We start from the raw sequence: 21275 nt of genomic DNA on the forward strand, positions 1-21275 counted from the left end.
CGAATTTTCCTCTGTGCTGAAATAATATATGTTATGTCCTTAATTGTTGGCACTTGAGCCTTCACGCCAGGTTTGCATTTTAATTAATTTCACACAGCATTGAAAAGTCCAATATAGCATACAATCACCGCATTCTTTAATTATTTATTTAATGGATTTCACATTTCTATCTATATTTTTAAAAAATAATTAATTTCACACCAAACAAGCAAATCATACATACTTTCCCTTCATTGATAATCATGATGACTAAATCAATAAAAACAAAATTTGGTTTGTTTATTTTCTAGAAAATAATTTACATATAAAAAAAATATTTTTGATAAAAATATAATATTTTTAATTATTTGATTAAAAATATGTCTTTATGATATGTCTTTATATTATGTATATATAGATATTTTTATATTTAAATAAAATTATTAAAATTTAAAAAATAAAAATCTAAAAAGTAGAAGTCTTTTTTTTCTTTAAAATGACTTAATTTTTTTTAATTAAGAAAATCTTTTTTAATAACTATTTTTTAAGTGTCTCAAACATTAAAAAATGCATAAAATATTTTTTAGAAATTTTTTTCTATGAAATAAAGGAAATCTAAATATAATTTTTCTTTCTCGATTTAAGCTTGGTTCTAATTAAAATAAAAAGAAATAAAAGTATTTTTAAAAAAAATTAAACACTAATAAAAATTTAAAATATTTAATTATTTTAAAAAACATATTAAATTTAAATTAATATTTTTAATTTATATATTTAAGAAAATTTAACATAAACATATATTATTATTTACGAAAAAAACTCTTATATAAAGAAAAATTTTATTTAAATTTAAAATTTAAATATATAAATCTTACTTATTTTATATGTAAATTTTAATATATATATATATATATATATATATATATATTAAATTCATATAGAAAAAGGGTATATACATTTTCAATAACAAATCAATAAATTTTATTATTTTAATTCTATTATATAACTATTTTGTTCATTGTAATGTACACTCTATAATTTGCTCAACACAAAGCCTTGTGTGTAGAAGAACAACAAAAATAGAAAATGAAAGAAAATAAAAGAATTTCAACCACTTGGCTGCTGGTCAACACCTTCATTAGTTTCATACCTAATTTCGTCAAAAGCCATTTGGAGCTACATAACCATAATAATTTATTCTTCCAAAATCTCAAAATTAATATTTTCAACTCGTGTGTGTATTTATTTATTGTATTTATACTTAATATATTTTCAAATTAATTTATGTGTAATTCTCTTTAAATAACTTTAAATACATATTTTCTATATTAATTTAATATATATAGTTATATTTAAAAATTTTAAAATAATATTAAAATGTTCTACATCTACATTTAACTAGGGGTGAGCAGATTTCGATTCAAATTGAAAAATCAAATCGAATCAAATCAATTCGATTTAATCAGTTCGATTTTAAAATTTAATCGGTTCGGTTTGATTTTATATTATAAAAATTTTGATTATTTAAAAAAAATTCGATTAAACCGAACTAAATAGTAATTTTATATATTCAAATCGAACCAAATCGAATCTAATCGATTTATTTTTATGGGGAATTTATGAATTATATTTAATTATATATATAAATTATTTAATTTCATTGATTAATAGTTAATAGATTCAAATCAAAGTCAAAATTAAATCAAATAATTTAAAAATTAAATATAAATTAAAAAATTAAAAAAAAATTAAAACTGATCAATTTAAATTAAATTAAATTAAAATAAAATATTTAAATTAAAATATATAATTTAATTTTTATAATTTAATTCGATTTAATTTAGTTCGAATCGAAAGTCGTCTCTACGTTTAAACACGATAACTTATTATTTGATGGAGATATTTATTTCTTTTAGTGATAAGTAATGTCCATATCATTGAACTGTGCTTTCATTATTACTCCAACAAAATTAAGCAACAAAAGAGTCAAATGAATAATATGTCAGGAAGGATTTTTTTTTTTTCTATTAGAGGGCTGAAGATGAAAACTATGTTTAGGGTGGGAAGGATGGAAGAACATCATAGCATCAGAAGAAAAAGAAGACAACTAAGTGTAAAAACAAAGATTAAAAGTTGGAAGCTTAGTTTGCAATGTTGTTGATATTCAAATTCACAAATCAAAATATTGTGAGAAAAAAATATTAGTTTTTGTTTAAAAAATAATTAAAATTGTCCCGCCGTTTGCTCCCAATCTTCTTTGTTACAATAATTGTAATAAGCTGGCCACAGACCATTCCAACATTTCTCTCTCTCTATCTCTCTCTATCCATAGACTTGAATACCAAAGCTTTCTCTCTCTAGAGTTTATCTGTTATTTCTCCTTTTTTTTTTTTTTCTTTTTGTTTTTGTTAATTGCCTAAATTTTTTCTTTGAAAATTGCTTTCTGCTCAAGCCTGTTGTCTTTCTCTTCTTTTCCCGTCGTTTTTAGTTCTTGGGTTTCTCTTCGGGTTGGTTTCTGGGTTCTAAGTGGTTTTTCGCATGGCTGGTCGCTACGATTCTAACCCTTTTGATGAAGAAGAAGTTAATCCCTTTTCTGTGAGTCTCTTCCTCTTTACTTACCTTTTGGTTTTATAACTTGTGGGTTTTATTTTGTTTGATGAATAGATGAAGTTGAATTTTTTGTTGTTTGGTTTGGTGTGTTATGAGTTTTAGAAGTGATGCTAAAAGCACTTGGGAATTATGAGAATTATAGGGTTTTGAGCAGCTTTCGCTGTTGATGTAACTTTTTGATGTGGAATTTATGGTTTGATTTTGGTGCTTTGATTTTTTCAGTTGCAAAATCCACACTCTCTCCGTGTGCCGAGCTAATTCTTTCGCTTTGTATGCCAAACTAAGAAGATAATCGATGTTTTTTTGATATTCTAATTTGTTTGTGAATAAACCTTGTGCTTATTAGTTTAAGTTTTTTTGGAGAATCCAACGCTTGGATTGTGATTCAGTGGTTGGGGTGGTATCATTATGTGAGTTCTGATCGTGCGTGGCTGTCTTTTTCTTTAAGCAGTGTGAATTAGCTCAGTGGATAGCGGATATAGCCGAACTATGTCTGCTTGAAGAAAAAACTTGGAGACTTGGGCAACTTGGTGCTTAAGACAAAGCCTTTTTCTTCTTCTGACAGTTTATAAACTCTTTTGAATGTGATCAATATACAGATGATTGGCTATTTAATTTTTTCTCTGCCTTATATATTTCTATTTTTGATTCTTTATACTATTAGAAAGCTAGCAACTTATGTTTAATCTAATTTTTGTAACTAGGATCCAGCTGTAAGGGGGAAATCATCGGGTCAGCAGAAGTTCAGTGGAGGTGCATTTTACACATCAGTAAGTCTTATTTATAAAATTTTTGCAAAAATAGGTCAATTTTTTTTATCCAATCATATAAAAATATTATTTTTACCTTTTGGAATTAAAACCTTTATTTAGATCAACGTGTATTATTTTGACTATGCTAGTTGGTAGTTTCATTCAGATTTCTTCAACCAACATCCTGCATGTAAATTAATTAATTGTATTAATCAAATCAAGAACTCTTACACATAACATTGCTAATTTCCAGAGTGCTCCTCCTGCTTCAAACTCTAGGCTTTCACCACTTCCTCCTGAGCCTGCTGATTTTGGTTATGATCATGGTGCAACAGTTGACATTCCAATTGATTCCACTACAGTAAGATAAGATTCTTTGGCTGTTGAAAGCCCTCATTCATGTATGCCACCCATATTTCTTCTCAAAGTTTTCTTATTTTTAATATGTTTTCAATTTAGGATTTGAAGAAGAAAGAAAGGGAACTCCAAGCTAAGGAGGCTGAATTGAGAAGGCGAGAGCAGGTATATGTCAGTAAAGATGAACAAATCCAAACACTTGTTATGTGACCATGGACCTAACTTTTGCATTTCCATGTTACAATTTTTAATTTTATGATAAAGATAATATATCAATTTTTAGAATTTTTAAGATGAGTGCTTCAGAAGTTTTTGCTGGAAAGCAAACATTATTTTCATTTCAAACTATCTTTTTTCATTACAAGGCTCTTGAAATCTGGTTTTTATGCATTTAGAGTGCTAGTTTGCATTAGTGTTCATATGATTTCTTATGTAAGTGATGTAAAAGGAAATTGTGAGGACATACATACCATTGCCCTCTTAAAATTTGATCGTCACAAAATTTATTCTTAGTGATCTTTCCAGTTTCTTTCTAAAAGCATTGGTGGATCACTGAGTTTGGAATTATGAATATCAGTGACCTTTTCTTGTGGGTTGTGAATCTAATTTCTTCCGTTCTGTTATAACATTACAATTTGGATTCTTGAAATGATACTTTCAATTCCTTTTCAAGGAACCAGCGTACATAGGTGCTTTTATGATTTTTCATGAGAATATTGTAGAAGTTCTTTTTGAGAACACTATTTTTACTGATATTATAGATTTTTTTTTCCCAATTCTTAATTCATTTTAAATTTTTGTTCACAGAGTGAGCTTTCTAATACCTATTTGTTATTGATGTTTTTTATTTTAATTATTATTATTATTATTATTATTATTATTATTATTGTTGTTGTTGTTGTTGTTGTTGGGGTGGTGGGGTGTGGAGGGGAGGGGATAGTTCCTAAAATTATTGCCTAGTTTGGAGTTAAGGTTTATTTGAGCTGAGCTGTTGTAAAACTTTCAACATTTATATAAATTTTTTGTTATGAGCCATATTAAAGTCTTCTCAAATAGCATTTCTATTGCTTGTACAAGATTTATTCTTTTGATTCAGAAGGTGTTTTGCTTCTCTTAAGTTTCTTGGTTGCTTGCTTATCCTTTTTCACTACCATTAACAATTTTAAGCATAGGCAATATTCCTTCAAAGTTTTTGCATGTTCATTTAAATTTTGTTTGCAAGGGAGTATCTGTTATTCAGAAAATAATAGGACTTGTGTGAAAAGCTTTTGCTGGAATTTTAGTGATTTTGCTGATATTGTTTAATTATGTTCAACCTGTGTTGTTATTTGTATTTGCAGCATTTTGGTGTAAACCATTTTGTGGTCATTTGATCTTACCATAATAGCTTTTCTTTAGTGACTTTCCTTTTGAACTCTTGCATCTTATAATGTCATTAATCTGCCTTCTTTGGTGCTACGCAGGATGTAAAACGGCGTGAAGATGCAGCTGCACGAGGTAAGATGTTCTTAGCATTATAATTAGCCATTGATGTTCATTTCAAGTCTGGCTTTGGCATTTTATCTTTCTTTCTTTCTTTTTTTTTTCCCCCCTTACAGGGGAAAAAAAAAAGATGAACAAAATGAAATAGGTCCTTTGTGTTTTAGATATTGTTATTGAGTCCATCCTTTTGCATTTACAAGTCAACTTACACCTTGTTTCTTCTTAATTTTGTATTCTGCAACGTTTGTCTGCCACACCAGCTCTTTTGGGTTTAACATGGGAAACTAAGTTTTGTTTGACCATATCATGTAGCATATTGTGGATTGATTGTTTTTCTTCAAGATTAGCAGTTGCTATTTTAATTCTGTGGCATAATTTACTCTTCAGTTCTCTTCTTTTCTGCAGCTGGAATTGTCCTGGAGGAGAAAAATTGGCCACCATTTTTCCCCATTATCCATCACGATATTGCAAATGAAATACCGATTCATCTACAAAGAATTCAATATGTTGCATTTACAACATTTCTAGGTAAGCTATGATCAAGTGCTATTTGCATTCAAATCACTAGGTTTGTATTTATGGCTCTTGTTTTTAAAGAAAAGTAATTTTAGTGTGTGTGTGTGTGAGAGAGAGAGAGAGAGAGAGAGAGGCAGGAGGCTATAATTTGGAGGGCATTGTATTGTGACTGTCTCATTTTGTGTAATGTATATCATCATTTTGGTAAATCTGAATTCTCCTGGATGAAGTGCATCTCTTCCTTCCTCACTGCCCACTGCTAACTGGGGTGATGGAGCCAACCACCCAAAAGGAACCAACTTTTTCTTGTTTCCTTGTTTTAGTCTAAACATTTCTGGGGCCTTCTGAATTGCGTTTCCTTCTTCTGTGAACTTCTCTATTGGCATGTGGCCTTTATACTGTGGCATTTACTGGTTGTCTCCTCACACAATTCTTGCCATACTCCTAGCTTGGGCAAGTTAACATCACATCACATCACATTCCACAACTTACCTCTTCTTAGGAATATGACCTATAATTTGGAAGTCAATCTTAAAGAAAGCAATTTAGCAGTCCTTGTCCTGGAGGTAGAGAGGAGAGTTTTTAAGTTGAATCTTGTATTGCTTATGTTTTAAAGCATATTTCATGGCTACTCATTTATGGTTAGAGTGCTGGGAAGGGAAATCTGGAGGTGTAAATATTTCCATGTGTTAAGAGTCTCACAACTAAAAGAAACATCAAATCTAAGGGGTTTACAAGGATTAAGGGCCAACTAACTAATTGGTTAGTTCTAACCCTTTATGGTTTGTCCAAGTACAAGTAAGCCTAATCTTTATACTTCATGGACTCTTGCCTATAGTCCTCTACACATTCATTCACCTCTACCCTTCAATTCAAAATTGTAATATGGTTTCAGAGCAGGTTAGGCCCGGTTTTAGTTTCAGTTCAGTATCAAGTTCAATTTCCCGGTGTAAGGGCCAACAAATTGATTAGTTCTAACATTTTGGCAATGGTTGGTCCAAGTCAAAGTAAGCCCAATTTCCATATTTTATTCACTCTTGCCTCCAGCCCATTCATTCACCTCCACCTTTCAATTCAAAATTGTAATAGCATGAAATGGTTGCTTTTGATGTTGAATCTGAATCTTTGTTGGAAGCCTAGACTTTATGGTGCCAAATTTAAACTCACATCAAGGAAGAAAGCCGGTCCATGTTTAATTTTGTTAAATATGTGTACAATGCAGAGATGGATCTTGTTTGCTACCATATCTTTCTTTCTTGTTTGAATGGCATGATTGGAATTTCTGCTCTACTTGTTGCTTGCCATTATTGGAATGGTGTTTTTTTTTCTAATTTATTTGTGTAAGATGTCTTTTGTGTTTTTCTTTGGGTTTGTCATGAGTGGTTCATGCAATTATATATTTGCTGTTCTTATGTGTAAAGTTAGTTGATAGTATGCCTCGGAGGATGGACCAAGATGAGTGATGAGTGGTGATTGTATCTTGTGCAGGATTGGTTCTCTGTCTTTTCTGGAACATTATAGCTGTTACAACGGCATGGATTAAGGGCGAAGGTTAATTTAGTAATTTATGTTGCATTTGTCCTCTGCACACAATTTTTCACTATGTATTTGATGTCTTAAAATGCTGTGTAATCTGATCTTGTCTTGTTTTTGTCCTAGGGGTGAGAATCTGGTTTCTTGCTATTATTTACTTCATATCTGGAGTTCCTGGGGCATATGTTTTGTGGTATCGCCCACTTTATCGTGCATTTAGGTAATGATTTCCCCTGCTGTAAATGGATCTTCCTCCCTTTATTCCACCTTCCAGTGAAGCGTTATACCTAACTGTTCAAGGGTTGATGAGGCCAAAAAATATTGTTATAAAGCATAGAAAATATGTGGGATTGTTTTGAATCATCTGGCATTTATTTATTGTTCACTTTCTTGGTTTATATCATTTTTAGCCAGTGGCTATACTTGTATAGTCTAGATTATGGTGATGAGTAATAATAAATGAATGTGCCTTCTCGCAGGACTGAAAGTGCTTTGAGGTTTGGATGGTTTTTCCTTTTTTATTTGGTAAACTGTTGTCTTTCTTTCAACCTGTCTTATATTTTTCATGTAATAATCAATAAATATCTAATTTTATAGTTCTGTTTTATCTCCACAGATTCACATTGGCTTCTGCATTGTAGCAGCGGTTGCTCCTCCTATATTTTTCAAAGGGAAATCTTTCACGTATGTTTCTTGAAGTATTTCAAATGTTTCTTTATGTTAAGATGCTTTTTCACTTTAATCTTCTGCTTCTAGGCTCTTTTTTTTTATGTCGGTAATCAAGAGGCTTTCTGAAAAGTTTTTTACTATTTGCTGATGGTTTCCTGTTGTGGTTTTTTGGAACAGTGGCATTTTGTCTGCAATAGATGTTTTGGGTGACCATGCTTTAGTTGGGGTAAGAACATCTTAGCTCAAGAATATACCTTTTCGGTTAATGACATTATACTTCCTGATCCTTACATTGCTTTATTACTAGGACATACAGCCTCAACTTGGATACATATTGAAATCAACATAGCAATATCTGTATTGCTGTCTGGCTGGGCTACACTAATTGTGTTTTCTTTGCTTACAGATATTCTACTTCGTTGGATTTGGATTATTCTGCATTGAATTGGTGCTTAGTATCTGGGTTCTTCAGGTCCATTTATTGCACAATATTTTTTTGGGCAATGAAATTTGATCTTATATGTACTCATAACTTGTATTTTTCGAGTGGGCATTTTTCTTCTTTTAACCTCCTGGGCTTCATGTGTGCAGCAAGTATACATGTATTTCCGCGGCAGTGGTAAAGCTGCTGAGATAAAGCGCGAGGCTGCTAGAGGAGCTATGAGAGCTGCGATTTGATAATCCTATGCTTATGGGGAGGCAAATATTCGGAGCTTTTGTATGTGGGTTAGGTTGTATATGCCCTTAGCCACGCAATTTTCGCATATGAAATTTCTAGGCGTGAGACTGGCTTTTGTTGTACCAATTTCATTACTTTTTATGGCTTGGTTGAGTGCTGGTAAATGCTTCTACATATAATATTTAAGGAGGCTGTAAACTTGGATTTATTTTTTCTTTATTTAGAGAAATTAAAGCTGTGATTTTGCCAACTTGGTTTTCCTTTTTTAAGGATATGTAGCTCTTGGATATAAAGTAGGGAGTCTTTAATTTAATATCTTGAAGTTCAGGGCTGAGCCTCGAAGTTTCCCAAATGGGCCTTTGCAAGACATGAACTTTTGGAATCAATCGGCAGTCAATTGCAATTTGGTCTGATTCTGGTAACCCTCTGTTTGGATTGGAAGGTAGGAGAGGGTAAGGAGAGAGAAGGGTAAGAAGGGTTATAATAAAAAAAATATCATGTTTAAAAAGAGGTGAATTAATGGAAAAGTAAGAATAGGTAATGTATATTTTTTATGTTTGGAAAGAGATAAAAGAAGGGTAAATAATTATTAAAATTATAAAAATATTTTTTTCTATTAGATAAAATTTATTCTTTATTTTTTTAATATGTAAATTAAGACATTTTATTTTTAGTTTAGTGACTTATAATTTGTATTTTTTATTGTCTTTTTATGTCAGACAATAGCATATATTATTTCAACATTCAATTTAGATATCTATAAAATAATACAAATAAGGATTGAATAAAGAATGAATTATTTAAAAAATTAAGGCCTTTTATTTTTAGTTTAGTGATTTATAATTTACATTTTTTATTATCTTTTTATGTCAGACTATGACATTTACTATTTTAACATTCAACTTAGATATTAACAAAGTAATATGAAAAAGGATTAAATAAATAATGAATTATTTAACAAAAAAAATTTGATAATTGGAGCATAATAATTACAGCAAACTATTGAAAGAACAAATGATTTAATAACTGAAATTAAATAGAAAGATAAAACTAATATTTTTTCTGTAAGAATTTAAAATCTATCAGAACGAAAAGATTATATACGATCACTTGAGAGAGAAAATATTTATTTGTATTAGTAAACAAGGTTTATTTTTAATGGATATAATTTAATTTTTAATAAAAAATTAAAGACATAATAAAAAAATAAAAAAAAATAATTTTCATCTCTCCTTACCTTTATTTACCCTTTTCTCGCATCTTCCAAACAGAGCCTAAGATTTTAAGGGGAAAGAATGAGAAAAAACATAATGCCATCAAAGGATAAAATTGGTGTCTGCTTTTAAGGATATTTTGTATTTTTCATGCTTGGGAGCTAGCTAAGAAACAGGCACAAGAGAATCAAAAAAGCTCCCTATCACGTGCCATTAAAAGCCAGACACTTATTTTCTTACTTGCCAACGCCATCCGGGGGTGAAACACTGGGGTCGGCTTCCCGGGCTTTCCTTCTAACAGAGGGCATTTCATTCTGCTGCTGCTCAGGCTTGCCTCGGTACCGGTCTCCAGCAAGGCCACCGTTTCTCCATCGCTTTTCGAACTTGGATCCTGGTCCGAAGAACTTGTTCAACTCGAAGTCATTACCACTAGTTGGTTGCACATGATCAGTCAGGTGACGATCGCCGACAACACCGTTTCGCCATTCTTTTTTGTTCCCAGAATCGGATCCAAATAACCTATTCAGTCTCGATTCGGCTGCATGGTGGTTGTGCATCACGACACTAGGTCGCACATGCATGGGATGGTCATCTTTGTCAATAAAACCGCCGTTGTTGTTTGTCAAGATGGTGGGTTTGATGGATTGTATAGACCTGTGTTGCTGCTGTTTACAGATAAAGCGGCCTTTTCCAAACCCATTCCCGGGTCTGACCCTCCCAACACCATTTGCACCGCCGTTCTTGTTGGTGAAGACTCTGGGTTTGATGGGCTGTAACTGCTGTTCGATGATAACGCGACTTTTTCCAAACCCATTCCTGGATCTGGCCATCCCAACACCATTTGCACCATCGTTCTTGTTGTTGAAGACGGTGGGTTTGATGGGCTGCAAATGCTGTTCGACGATAACGTGAGCTTTTGCAAACCCATTCACGGGTCTGACCATCCCAACACCATTTGCACCACCTTTCTTGTTGGTGAAGAGGGGGGGTTTGATGGGATGTTCGCCGATAACGTGGCCTTTTTCAAACCCAGTCCCTGGTCTAAAGAGTTTGACCATACGAACACCATTTACACCACCATTGTTGCGGGTAAAGATGGTGGAATTGATGGGTTGTAAGGAGAAGGGTCCAGAGAGATCATAATTAGGTCGAATTGCAAGGGCGGTTGGAATATAGATAAGAAACAGAGTCAAGAGAAAGAAGGTGGAAATGGGAGGAACTTTGGATTCAAGATTGCTCTTGAAAATCACCATTTTTGCAGAGGATGGTAGTATGCTTCTTGCGAGTGGGAGGCGGCTGAGTGCTGTGGGATAGGAAGGCCTGGCTATCATATATATATATATATATATGGTTGCGGCTGCGTGCTTTGCACGCTGTTTTGCAAATCCCGTGCCACCAATCAAAATAATCAACGTGGGGAATAACGATTTGTCATTAATGAACAACAAAATCTGTCTACTGTCGGTTGCAGGGCATATTATCGTATGCACCGGTTTACGTGCACTTTCATTAATAAAATAATAAATTTTATTTTTTTTATTTTTATTATGTAATTAATTTTGTGTAAATATAGGATGTAAGTGTAGTCAATAATTTGTCCCGTTTCAGTCTCCAGTCAGCGAGTACAAATATAACTAAATTCAAATAACGATTATTTCAAAAAAATTTAAAAAAAAATTTTTTTTTAATATTCATAATATATTTAATAATTAGTCAATAATATCTGTTTTCAAAGTCATCTTCATGGCTAGCCAGCAAGTTTTGGTTTGGTTAATTATTTTAATTGTTAATTTAAAATATATTTTTTTATTTTATAAATTAATTTAAAAATAATTAATTTGTTATTAAATAAAATTTTTAAAAATAATTTTTAAATAAATTAAGTATTTAATTGAGAAGCGTGTAAAATGTCAAAATAACCAAAAGAGCTGTGTAACCTAGTATTATGTTTTTTTAGGATGAATGTTATAAAATCAGCCCAATATTTTTTAAAAATTTATTAACATAATATAACTTTTTATTTGATTAAAATGTAATTTTAAAATAATTTAATAATAAGTAAAGGTAACTTAATTATAACTTTTAATTTATTAATTTATAAATCAAATTAAAATAAAATATTAATTTTTTTATAATAATATAATTTTTCCACCATATCAGAGAGCTAAAAAATTTTACTTGGGTAGATTCATCTGAATTCAACTGAGTTTATAATTACACTTGTTCAGTGCCGTATTATGTTGTTTTTAAATTCTGTTTTGAATTTTGGTGTCATAATGTAATTGTGAAATCTTTGACTTTATATTGAAAAATTATTATTATAATATAAATTCTGTGTAGTTAATTGCAGTGATATTAAAATTGTTTTAAAAATATTAAAATTTTAATTAAATTTTGATTTAAGTAAAAAATAAATTAATAAAATGTATAAATAAAATGTATAAGTAACTGTGGCATAACATAATGTATTTCTAAAAAAAAAAAAAAACAGTGGCATAATATAATTTCTCCAAGTGTGGGTGCACGTGCAGCAACAATCATCACCCGTGTCTTGTTACTTTCCCATTGCGGCCACCTGTTGAAAATTATACCCATCTCCAGTCATTGGCGCTTCGAGAGCCAGATCCCAGCACGCAAGAGGCGCTACATTTTTTTCTTTTTTCTTTTTTTTTTTTTTTTCACAAGAGGCGCCGCCTTGTTTGCTCTAGTCAAAACATTGAAAAAATTTTCTCGTCAAAACATTGAAAAATTGGTAATTTGTAAGGTGCATGTTGGGTTTCAACTTGATATCTAAATGACCTTCTTGGGCCCCATGAAACTTATGTTGAATTCTTATGAGGCCCATGGATCTGCTTCTTAGTTCTGCAAGACCACATTGAATTCTTCTCACGCCCGTTTTGATGTCATTTTTTTTTTAGAATTTTTTTTTCTATTATCCTTTTTCACTAGTCTATAAAAAAATTATAATATGATAGATAATTTAAAATAAACAAAATCCTCTTTTCCTTTATTATATATTTTAAGTATATATCATTGCTTAGGCTAAAATTAAAATCATTGAAATTCGACACTACTTACCTTTTAATTTGAAAAATGAATGAACTTAGAAACAAAAAGAAAAGATATTATTGACTTATAAATTAATTATGTTATCTTTAAGGTGTATTTAATATAAATTATACATGACATGGAAACGAATTTTATATCAATTAAATTGAATATTTATATTAATATTTATATATAATTAATTAAAATTTATATAATAAATATATAAATTAATATAAATACGAATATCTAATTATTATCTAAATCCGGTTGATATAATTAAATGAAATAACCATTACTCCAACTAAAAAGAAAAAAAAAAAACAATAGCCAGCGTTCAGCAAAGTAACGGTAATCTAAAAAATATTATATAAAATATTTAATTTAAATTTTAATTAAAATTAAATAAAAAAAATATGGATGACAATTAGATATAGCACACCGAAGGGTGAGAACAATTTATTGAGAGTAGGTGGCTGTAATCAACTCCAACGTGGAGTTGTGGACCCACAAGATACCAACCCTGTCAGCAGTGCCAGGTGCCACACCCAACAGCAATACTTGGATACCATGCGTTTCTTTCAATTAAAAACAGAAAACGGGAAAAATAAATCTCAAAAATAGCAACTCATAAGAGTTTTTAATTATGTGTATATATTATATAATTTTTATATATAAAATAAATCCTCAAGATTAAACTAGATAACATTCTTCAACTATACTACTACTAATACATAGCAGAAATTATCACCGGCCACCGCCTTCAACGCTTTCCTCTTCCTCTAACAATAAGCAATACACTTCTTCTTACAGTCCATGGTGCAGCTACCACTGCCACCGCCAGCTCCATATCCCTTCCCCGACCGGCTGTAGGTGGTGAAACACTTGGCAGGACATGTGAGCTTTTTCTTGTAACAAGGACCCCTTTCTTTGCACACTACGGTAGGCCTTATGATACCACCTTTTGAAAACCCTCCATTTGGACCTCCAAACCCAGCTCCATACCCGCCACCCATAATCTCATTTCCCCGTCCTTTTCCAAGCCCGGGTATCCCAAACCCGGATCCAGGCCCAAAGAATCCGCCAATCCCAGCATCGTTTCCACTTCCATCTGCTTTGTTTCTCGCGTTGGTGGGCTTGCCATTGGATGAGTTGGGTTCGGGTCGGGTCGCAGTGGAGAGTGATTCTGATAGAAGCAAAGTAGCCAAGATAAAGAAACAAGTGAAGGTCTTCATTTCCCGGAGATGGGTTTTTGAGAAGGTGATGAGGACAGAAGAACTGGTGCAAATGTGAAGGAATACTTAAAGGTAAAAAGGTGTATTTATGGAGTTCAGGTTGGAGGACAGTTGGGCATAAGAGGCAGAATCTAGATTAGAGTCGGTCAGGGGCAATTATGGCACTTCGAATATTTTTAATCATTTAATTTAATTTAAATTATTTTATAATAAATATCTCAAAAATATACTCTCTCTATCTCACAAATATAAGATTATTTTTTCATGTGTTTTAAATTATAGATTACTTATTATTATATCTCTATTTAATATATATTAAAAAATTAAATTTTATTAATTTCAAGAATAATTTAATAATATAAATAATTTAATTTTTAATATTACAATAAAAGTAAAAAATATATTAAAAAATTAAATAAAATGTATTATTTTAATTATATTTTTTAATTTATATAAAAATAAAAATAAATTTATATTTATCAAATGAAAAAAATAATTTTTTTTTTCAAGTGAGATGACATTGGATTAGATTTTTGTGGATACTCTATCCGATCAAACTTTAATAAAAAAAATTTAAGTAATATATAATCGAATTTGAAAAATAATACTCGTGATAGATTGAGAATGATTTTAGGCTTTACATATTAGACATCAGTTAATCGAATCTATTTGTATAAATATTTGCTTAAATATAAAATATATAATTTTTTATAATAATATTTATTATTTTTTATATATCTTATTTTATATTAAATGAAATTTAAATTTTTTATAAAATTATTAAAATTTTAAAATATAAATTATTAATTAAAATAATTTTTATATAAATTATGAATTAAAATATATAAAATTAAATATATATTTTTAATAATAATCAAATTTAAAATATAGATAAGTAAAAATAAATTTTAATTAAATTTAATATATATTTAAATTTTAAAAAAATTAATTAAATTTAAACTCGAATATAACTCGTTCATCTACGATTAGCTGTCGAACTTAGGTACAATCAAGTACTGACCAATTTGCTGTCAGCAATAAAGGAAGAGATTTATATTGGTCTCATTTCATGGCCGCTGCATAAATGTCCCCAACCACCATCCTGCAAATTCATGTGTCTAGGAGTTCTCATTCAAAAAAAAAAAAAAAAAAAAAAAAAAAAAATATATATATATATATATATATATATATATATGTTTAACTCTTGAGATAGAAAAAAAAAGATTGTTGAAAAATTTAAGGCATAGGAAATGATTTTAAATATTAATGTGATAAGTTGAATTTAAAAAAAAAATTTCGAAAATATAAATTTCAATCTTAATTAAAATTAATTATATGAAAAAAAATTTGAATTTTAAAACATAACTTATCTTTACCTTATTATTTCTTTTGCCACTTTATAAGACTCTCAGACATTTAAATATCAATCAATTACTTTGTCTTATCCTTACCTATTTGCTCCTCTCTCTGTCCAAACTAAGTACTATTATCTGCCTCTTGATGCAGTAGATCAAGAATTCAAGTCCCCGAAACTTATTTTCTTTTAAAAATTTGTGGAAAATTTAAAAAAGGGTCATTAGCTAAAGCTAGTTTTCTTGTTACAAGCAAAAAAATTCTGAATTAATTGAATATGATTAGGTATAGCAACATGGTCACCTGAAATTATGCAAGATGTATGCACTATTGCACTATGTCGAGGGCCCATGAGGTGCCCATCTTTCTCAGGGTAGAACTAGCATCAGCATCATGGGCAGGCAAGAGAAGCTAATTAATTTTTGAGAACATAATTAACACACATCCTTGATTTGGTGACCAGTGAGATATTTATCTTTTATCTGTATAAGATCTTTGATTAGGACATTGCTATTTTAAAGTCAATAAGCTTCCCTGGCTTTAAATTTGTGCCTCTATACAGGAACACAGTTGTGTGGGCATTAATCACTTGTCCTGGCTGCAACTTAGATTATTATAAGTGGCCATGAGCCTCAGGCAACTGCTATCCCATCCTTCACAGTTAGCCTATAATTAATAGATCATTAGTATTGTTCCACTGATAGATGTTTGTTAGAGGATGAGGATTCTTGCCAAATCTATCAAATGTCTCTACCCTTGTCTCTGATAAGCTCTACAATAATATCGCTTAACCTGCACTAAATAACCAGTAAACTTCCTACCAAAATATCTAGCAAACATGTAAGGAATGAAGTGATCTTGATTAATTTGCTTTAATTCCCTTCTTGCCCCTACATTGCAGCCTTAATTGTAATTTTTAGGACCCAAAAGCGAACAGCTAATCGTTACTGATGGTTGAAATAACTATGATATGTGTACTTATAGGAAAACATCGTATTGATTACAATTATATATAAAATGTTAAATGTAATTTTCAAACCCCACAAGCCTTGCTGCTTCTTCAGGAAGAGGAAGGGGGAAAAATCCAGAATAGTTGTTATTTCCCTACCCCGTCTTGCAACTTGTTTGCTCTTATTAATGTCAAACAACGAAAAACTTGCAGACTAGAGGAGTTCCAGCTAGCATCAACAGCCTTCATAATCTTGTCATGTAATTTGGCTCCAGCACTAGCAATTATTCCTCGATCAAGATCTTCTAAGTACATGCCTTTTGAGAAGTCTAGTGGACGCCCTCTGGCATCAGTAACCACACCACCTGCTTCTTGTGTGACAATAACACCAGCTGCATGATCCCAAATCTTCTCCTTGTAGCCAACCCTTGCAAACTTCATAAAAATCTTAGCGTCCCTTCGAGTTATTGTGGCATACTTCACCATGCCGTACACACCTTACGGTTGCATTCTGCAGTTAAAACGATGTGTGAACTCTTCTACACAGCTGATTAATATGCTCTTCGTCTACAAGTTCTCTTCTCTGTATAATATATTCAACAACATTCATTTGCATTGTCCGTCTGAATTAATTTCTTCCCTTTCCAAATGGATGACATCATAATTATTGCTATCATATCTTTTTTCCCTTTCTTTTCTTCATAAAATGAGCTTTAGCTTTGCATTACAACCAAAAAGGAATAGAAAATGTATTCACCTGAGAACAACATTGTGAGCTAATCCTGCTGTGAAGGAGTGGCTTGAATTTGCCTTCTCTACTAGTTCACAAAAGGTAGCCAGTGTTGGATTGTCGATGAAGGATACTTAACTTGCCTAGCAGAAATTGGCCACACTGGCTCTTTTGTCCCTGGAGTAGAGGTTGCATCCAAGCCTCTCCACTCCCCTTCCTTGAGTAAATCACACAGCCTTTGTCCCAATATTCAGATGTTGATGGGTTTAACTTTGATATAATTCTACTGTAGCGGTGGGGATAATTTAACCATTCTTTCCTCATTGGATAATTAGGGCAACCAAGAACTCCAAGCATGACCTCTCCATCCTCTATCAATGCTAAAGCAACAGCATATTGATCTCCACGTACAAAACCCAATGTACCATCAACAGTATCAAGGGTCCAAATCTTCCAATAGGACCTCCATTTGAGTTGCAACGACTGACGGCTTCAAGAACCTCTGCTATGGTGAGAACCATTCCTGGAGCTTCAAGACCAAAGTGGGGTGCTTCAGACAGACATTCATTCACAGTTTGAACTATAGCTTCTAATAGGCCAGCCTTATCAGCTTTCAAAAGAGTTCCTCAGAAACTATTGAGACATTCCTACTCCTTAAGGACTCAGTTAGTATCCAGCTGACAGTGGCTTGGACGCTCCAATCTGTTTACATGGTGTGATCAAGAGAATTAGCTAACTAGGATGCAATACGGTAACTTGGTGTCTACTACATCAGAATAAGGGAATTCTGTTGAAATTGAACTTGTGAAAAGGTGAACTGAGTTTGATTAATAGTGAAAGTGGGCAATTTTCTCATAAACCTTCATTTAGATACATAATACACTAGGCTAATCATTGAGGCCTAACAATAAATCACCAATGATAATAAAGGATAAGATTAAGACAACCATCTGAAGTTTCAATTGTTAGTATTCGATGCTGCACTGCAACAGTACTGAAAACAATAATATGCTAGAGAGTTTGAAAGAATTTTAAGGACAAAAATTATGATATTTCATTTTTGTTTCTTTCAAAAGCAACAGAATAGTTTTTTGAAAGGTTAACAAACAATATCCAGCAATGCAGAGATTTTGATGATGTGATAGAAGAGAAACACAAAAGAATGATTTCCAAAGAGAAAAACCAAATAAGAAGCATAAATGACCAAGAAAATGAATTCAATTAGCAAAAGAGGGAAGGTGTTTCCTAGTGTCACATGAAAGGAAAATACAGAAGATTCACAGTATTTTAGTAAAGAGTTCTGCAGCCGAATTTTGCTTTCCATATAACTCACAGCTGATTTACTAGCCTTTTGCAGACTAAACAATTACGAGAGAGAGAGAGAGAGAGAGAGAGAGAGAGAGAGAGAGAGAGAGAGAGGGTGGGGTGGGTTAGAAGAGATAGTTTTATTACTGATGCCAATTTCATTGGTTCACATGCATATTATATCTCCATTGTTTTTGACCAAAGCAGACTGTGATGAACATCCCCAATATTTAGATTATTGATATAAAATCTAAAGATGAAATTAGATCTTTTAACAATAAACAAGGCAGAATTGATAACCAATCAAGACACAATAGTAGCTAGACTAGAGTACCTTAATTATAAAGATAAAATAAGCAAGTGATCAATTTGCTTAAGTCCAAATTCTATTCAAGAAATAAGGAAGAAATCATAAAACTCTCATAATTGACGGCAATGGCCGAAAATCAATATTCTCTCAATATTTGATCTTAGCTATCCCTAATTGATGTAGAAGACAAGTATTTATATGAGTTATAAATAACTAATCTGCCACATGGCATAAAGAAACAAAAATATAATATTCTAGAGGCTAATCTCTAAGGTTCAATTATGTGAAGCTGGTCCATTTGTCCTCTAAAAGCCCAAGCCCAAGCCCAAGCCCAATCTGATCCTCTTGGCGCCTCCAAAGTCTACTAACCAAGATTTGCAACTCCCTTGCCCTTGCTCTTGTAATTGGACCCTTGAACAATGGAAGTGGCTCCGGTGGTGGCGTCTCCTCATCATTTCCCCTTCTTGAAAAGAATTCGTCCTCGAATTCGGCTTTGCATCAATAAAAGGAGAAAGATAAGAAATATTAAATGTATTACTAATGCTATACTCACCTGGCAGTTCAATTTTGTAGACGTTATTGTTGATATGATCTAATACCTTAAATGAACCATAACACCTTGGATGCAGTTTCGATTTCCGTTGGTTTACCGTTCCTTCCTGAAATGTACCCACACCAAGTCACCTGACTCAAAAACAAGTACCTTGCGGCTTTTGTTAGCATGAGAAGCATATTGTGCATTTTTCTTTTCAATGTGTACCCTAACTTGCTCATATAATTTCTTAACCAATTCAGCTGTTTTCTTACTATCTAGGCTATTAATATGATCAATAGGCAATGGTAGCAAGTCTAGTGGTGTGAGTAGATTATATCCATATACAAGCTGAAAATGTGAAAATCCTGTGAAAGAATGTACAACACGATTATAAGCAAACTCAACAAATGGCAAACAATCTTCTCAAGATTTCAAGTTCTTTTGGATCATAGCACGCAATAGAGTGGTTAGTGTCCTATTCACTACCTCAGTTTGTCCATCAGTCTGTGGATGACAAGTAGTGGAAAACAGAAGTTTAGTGCATAACTTACCCCATAAGACTTTCCAAAAGTGACTTAGAAACTTAACATCTCTATCACTAACTATCATCCTAGGTATGCCATGCAATTTGATAACCTCCCGAAAGAACAAATCAACAATATGAGTGCCATCATTAGTTTTATGGCATGGAATGAAATGTGCCATCTTAAAAAATCTATCAATAACTACAAATATGCTATCATGTTTTCTTTGTGTCCTAAGTAACCCTAATATGAAAACCATGGAAATGTCAATCCAAGGTTCTTTAGGCACAGGCAATGGTGTATACAACCTATATGGCATAACTCTAGACTTGGCCTTTTTACATTGCACACAACTAGAACACAATTTTTCAATATCTTTTCTTATCTTAGGCCAAAAGAAATGTTCATGCAAGATGTCCAAAGTTTTTGCCATGCCAAAATGGCTCATTAAACCCCCATTATGCGATTCAAACACAAGTAAGTCACATATAGAACGCTTAGGCACACAAAGTTTAGTCTCTTTAAACAAGTACCCATCATGTCTATAATATTTTTGAAATGCACCCTCCTCACAAGCATCATACAAACCAGCAAAGACATCATCATTAGCATACAAATCTTTCATGAATTCAAACCCAAGCAACTTTACATCAAGTGTAGACAAAAGTGAGTACCTCTTAGAAAGTGCATCTGCAACAACATTTTCCTTTCGTTGGTTATATTTAATCACATATGGAAATGAATCAACAAAAGCAATCCATTTAGAATGTCTTTTACTCAACTTATTTTGATTCTTAAGATGCTTCAATGATTCATGATCAGAATGTATGACAAACTCTTTAGGCCACAAATAATGTTGCCAAGTTTCCAAGGCCCTAACAAGTGCATACAATTCTTTGTCATAAGTAGAGTAATTCAAGGCAACACCATTCAATTTCTCACTAAAATATGCAATAAGGCGTTTCTCTTGCATCAGAACCGCACCGATACCTACACTACTAGCATCACATTCAATTTCAAACATTTTATCAAAATCAGGTAAGCTCAACAATGGTGCAATGCATAATTTTTCTTTCAATTAAGCAAATGCATTTTCATGCTTCTTTTTCCAATCAAACACAACATCCTTTTTCACAAGTTCATTCAAAGGAGCAGCAATAGTACTAAAATTAGGCACAAATCTCTTATAAAAACTAGCCAATCCATGAAAACTACTAATCTCAGATGCATTTTTAAGAGTTGGCCAATCCCTAATCGCTATGACCTTTTGCTCATCTACTTCCATACCTTTGCTACTCACAACATAATCAAGAAAGACAACTCTATCTAAGCAAAAAGAACACTTCTTCATATTAGCATACAGTTTTTTAAATCTCAACACATCAAACACATATCTCAAATGGTGCAAATGCTCATCCATATTTTTGCTATAGATCAAGATGTCATCAAAATAAACTACCACAAATCTGCCAATGAATTGTCTAAGCACATGGTTCAT

The 21275-nt window shown here is 31.8% G+C and overlaps 2 protein-coding genes and 1 pseudogene across 2 annotated transcripts; 1 reads left to right on the forward strand and 2 right to left on the reverse strand.

Moving 5' to 3' along the window:
• Positions 1–1990: 1990 nt before the first annotated feature.
• Positions 1991–8827, forward strand: LOC110670777 (secretory carrier-associated membrane protein 3). The gene is made up of 13 exons (XM_021832952.2): positions 1991–2574; positions 3294–3359; positions 3595–3702; positions 3801–3863; positions 5162–5195; positions 5586–5708; positions 7185–7247; positions 7356–7449; positions 7709–7754; positions 7846–7913; positions 8076–8124; positions 8305–8370; positions 8490–8827. Exons 1-13 carry the CDS (start codon positions 2518–2520, stop codon positions 8574–8576), a joined length of 924 nt encoding a protein of 307 aa, XP_021688644.2. The 5' UTR covers positions 1991–2517; the 3' UTR covers positions 8577–8827.
• A 4617-nt stretch (positions 8828–13444) lies between these two features.
• LOC110636860 (glycine-rich cell wall structural protein 2) lies at positions 13445–14151 on the reverse strand. The gene has a single exon (XM_021786718.2). It carries the CDS (start codon positions 14069–14071, stop codon positions 13619–13621), a length of 453 nt encoding a protein of 150 aa, XP_021642410.2. The 5' UTR covers positions 14072–14151; the 3' UTR covers positions 13445–13618.
• Positions 14152–16449: 2298 nt separating this feature from the next.
• On the reverse strand, positions 16450–20801 carry LOC131175910 (uncharacterized; annotated as a pseudogene).
• Positions 20802–21275: the final 474 nt, after the last annotated feature.

Source organism: Hevea brasiliensis, chromosome 18 (genome assembly GCF_030052815.1).
Source record: "Hevea brasiliensis isolate MT/VB/25A 57/8 chromosome 18, ASM3005281v1, whole genome shotgun sequence".
NCBI lineage: Eukaryota > Viridiplantae > Streptophyta > Magnoliopsida > Malpighiales > Euphorbiaceae > Hevea > Hevea brasiliensis.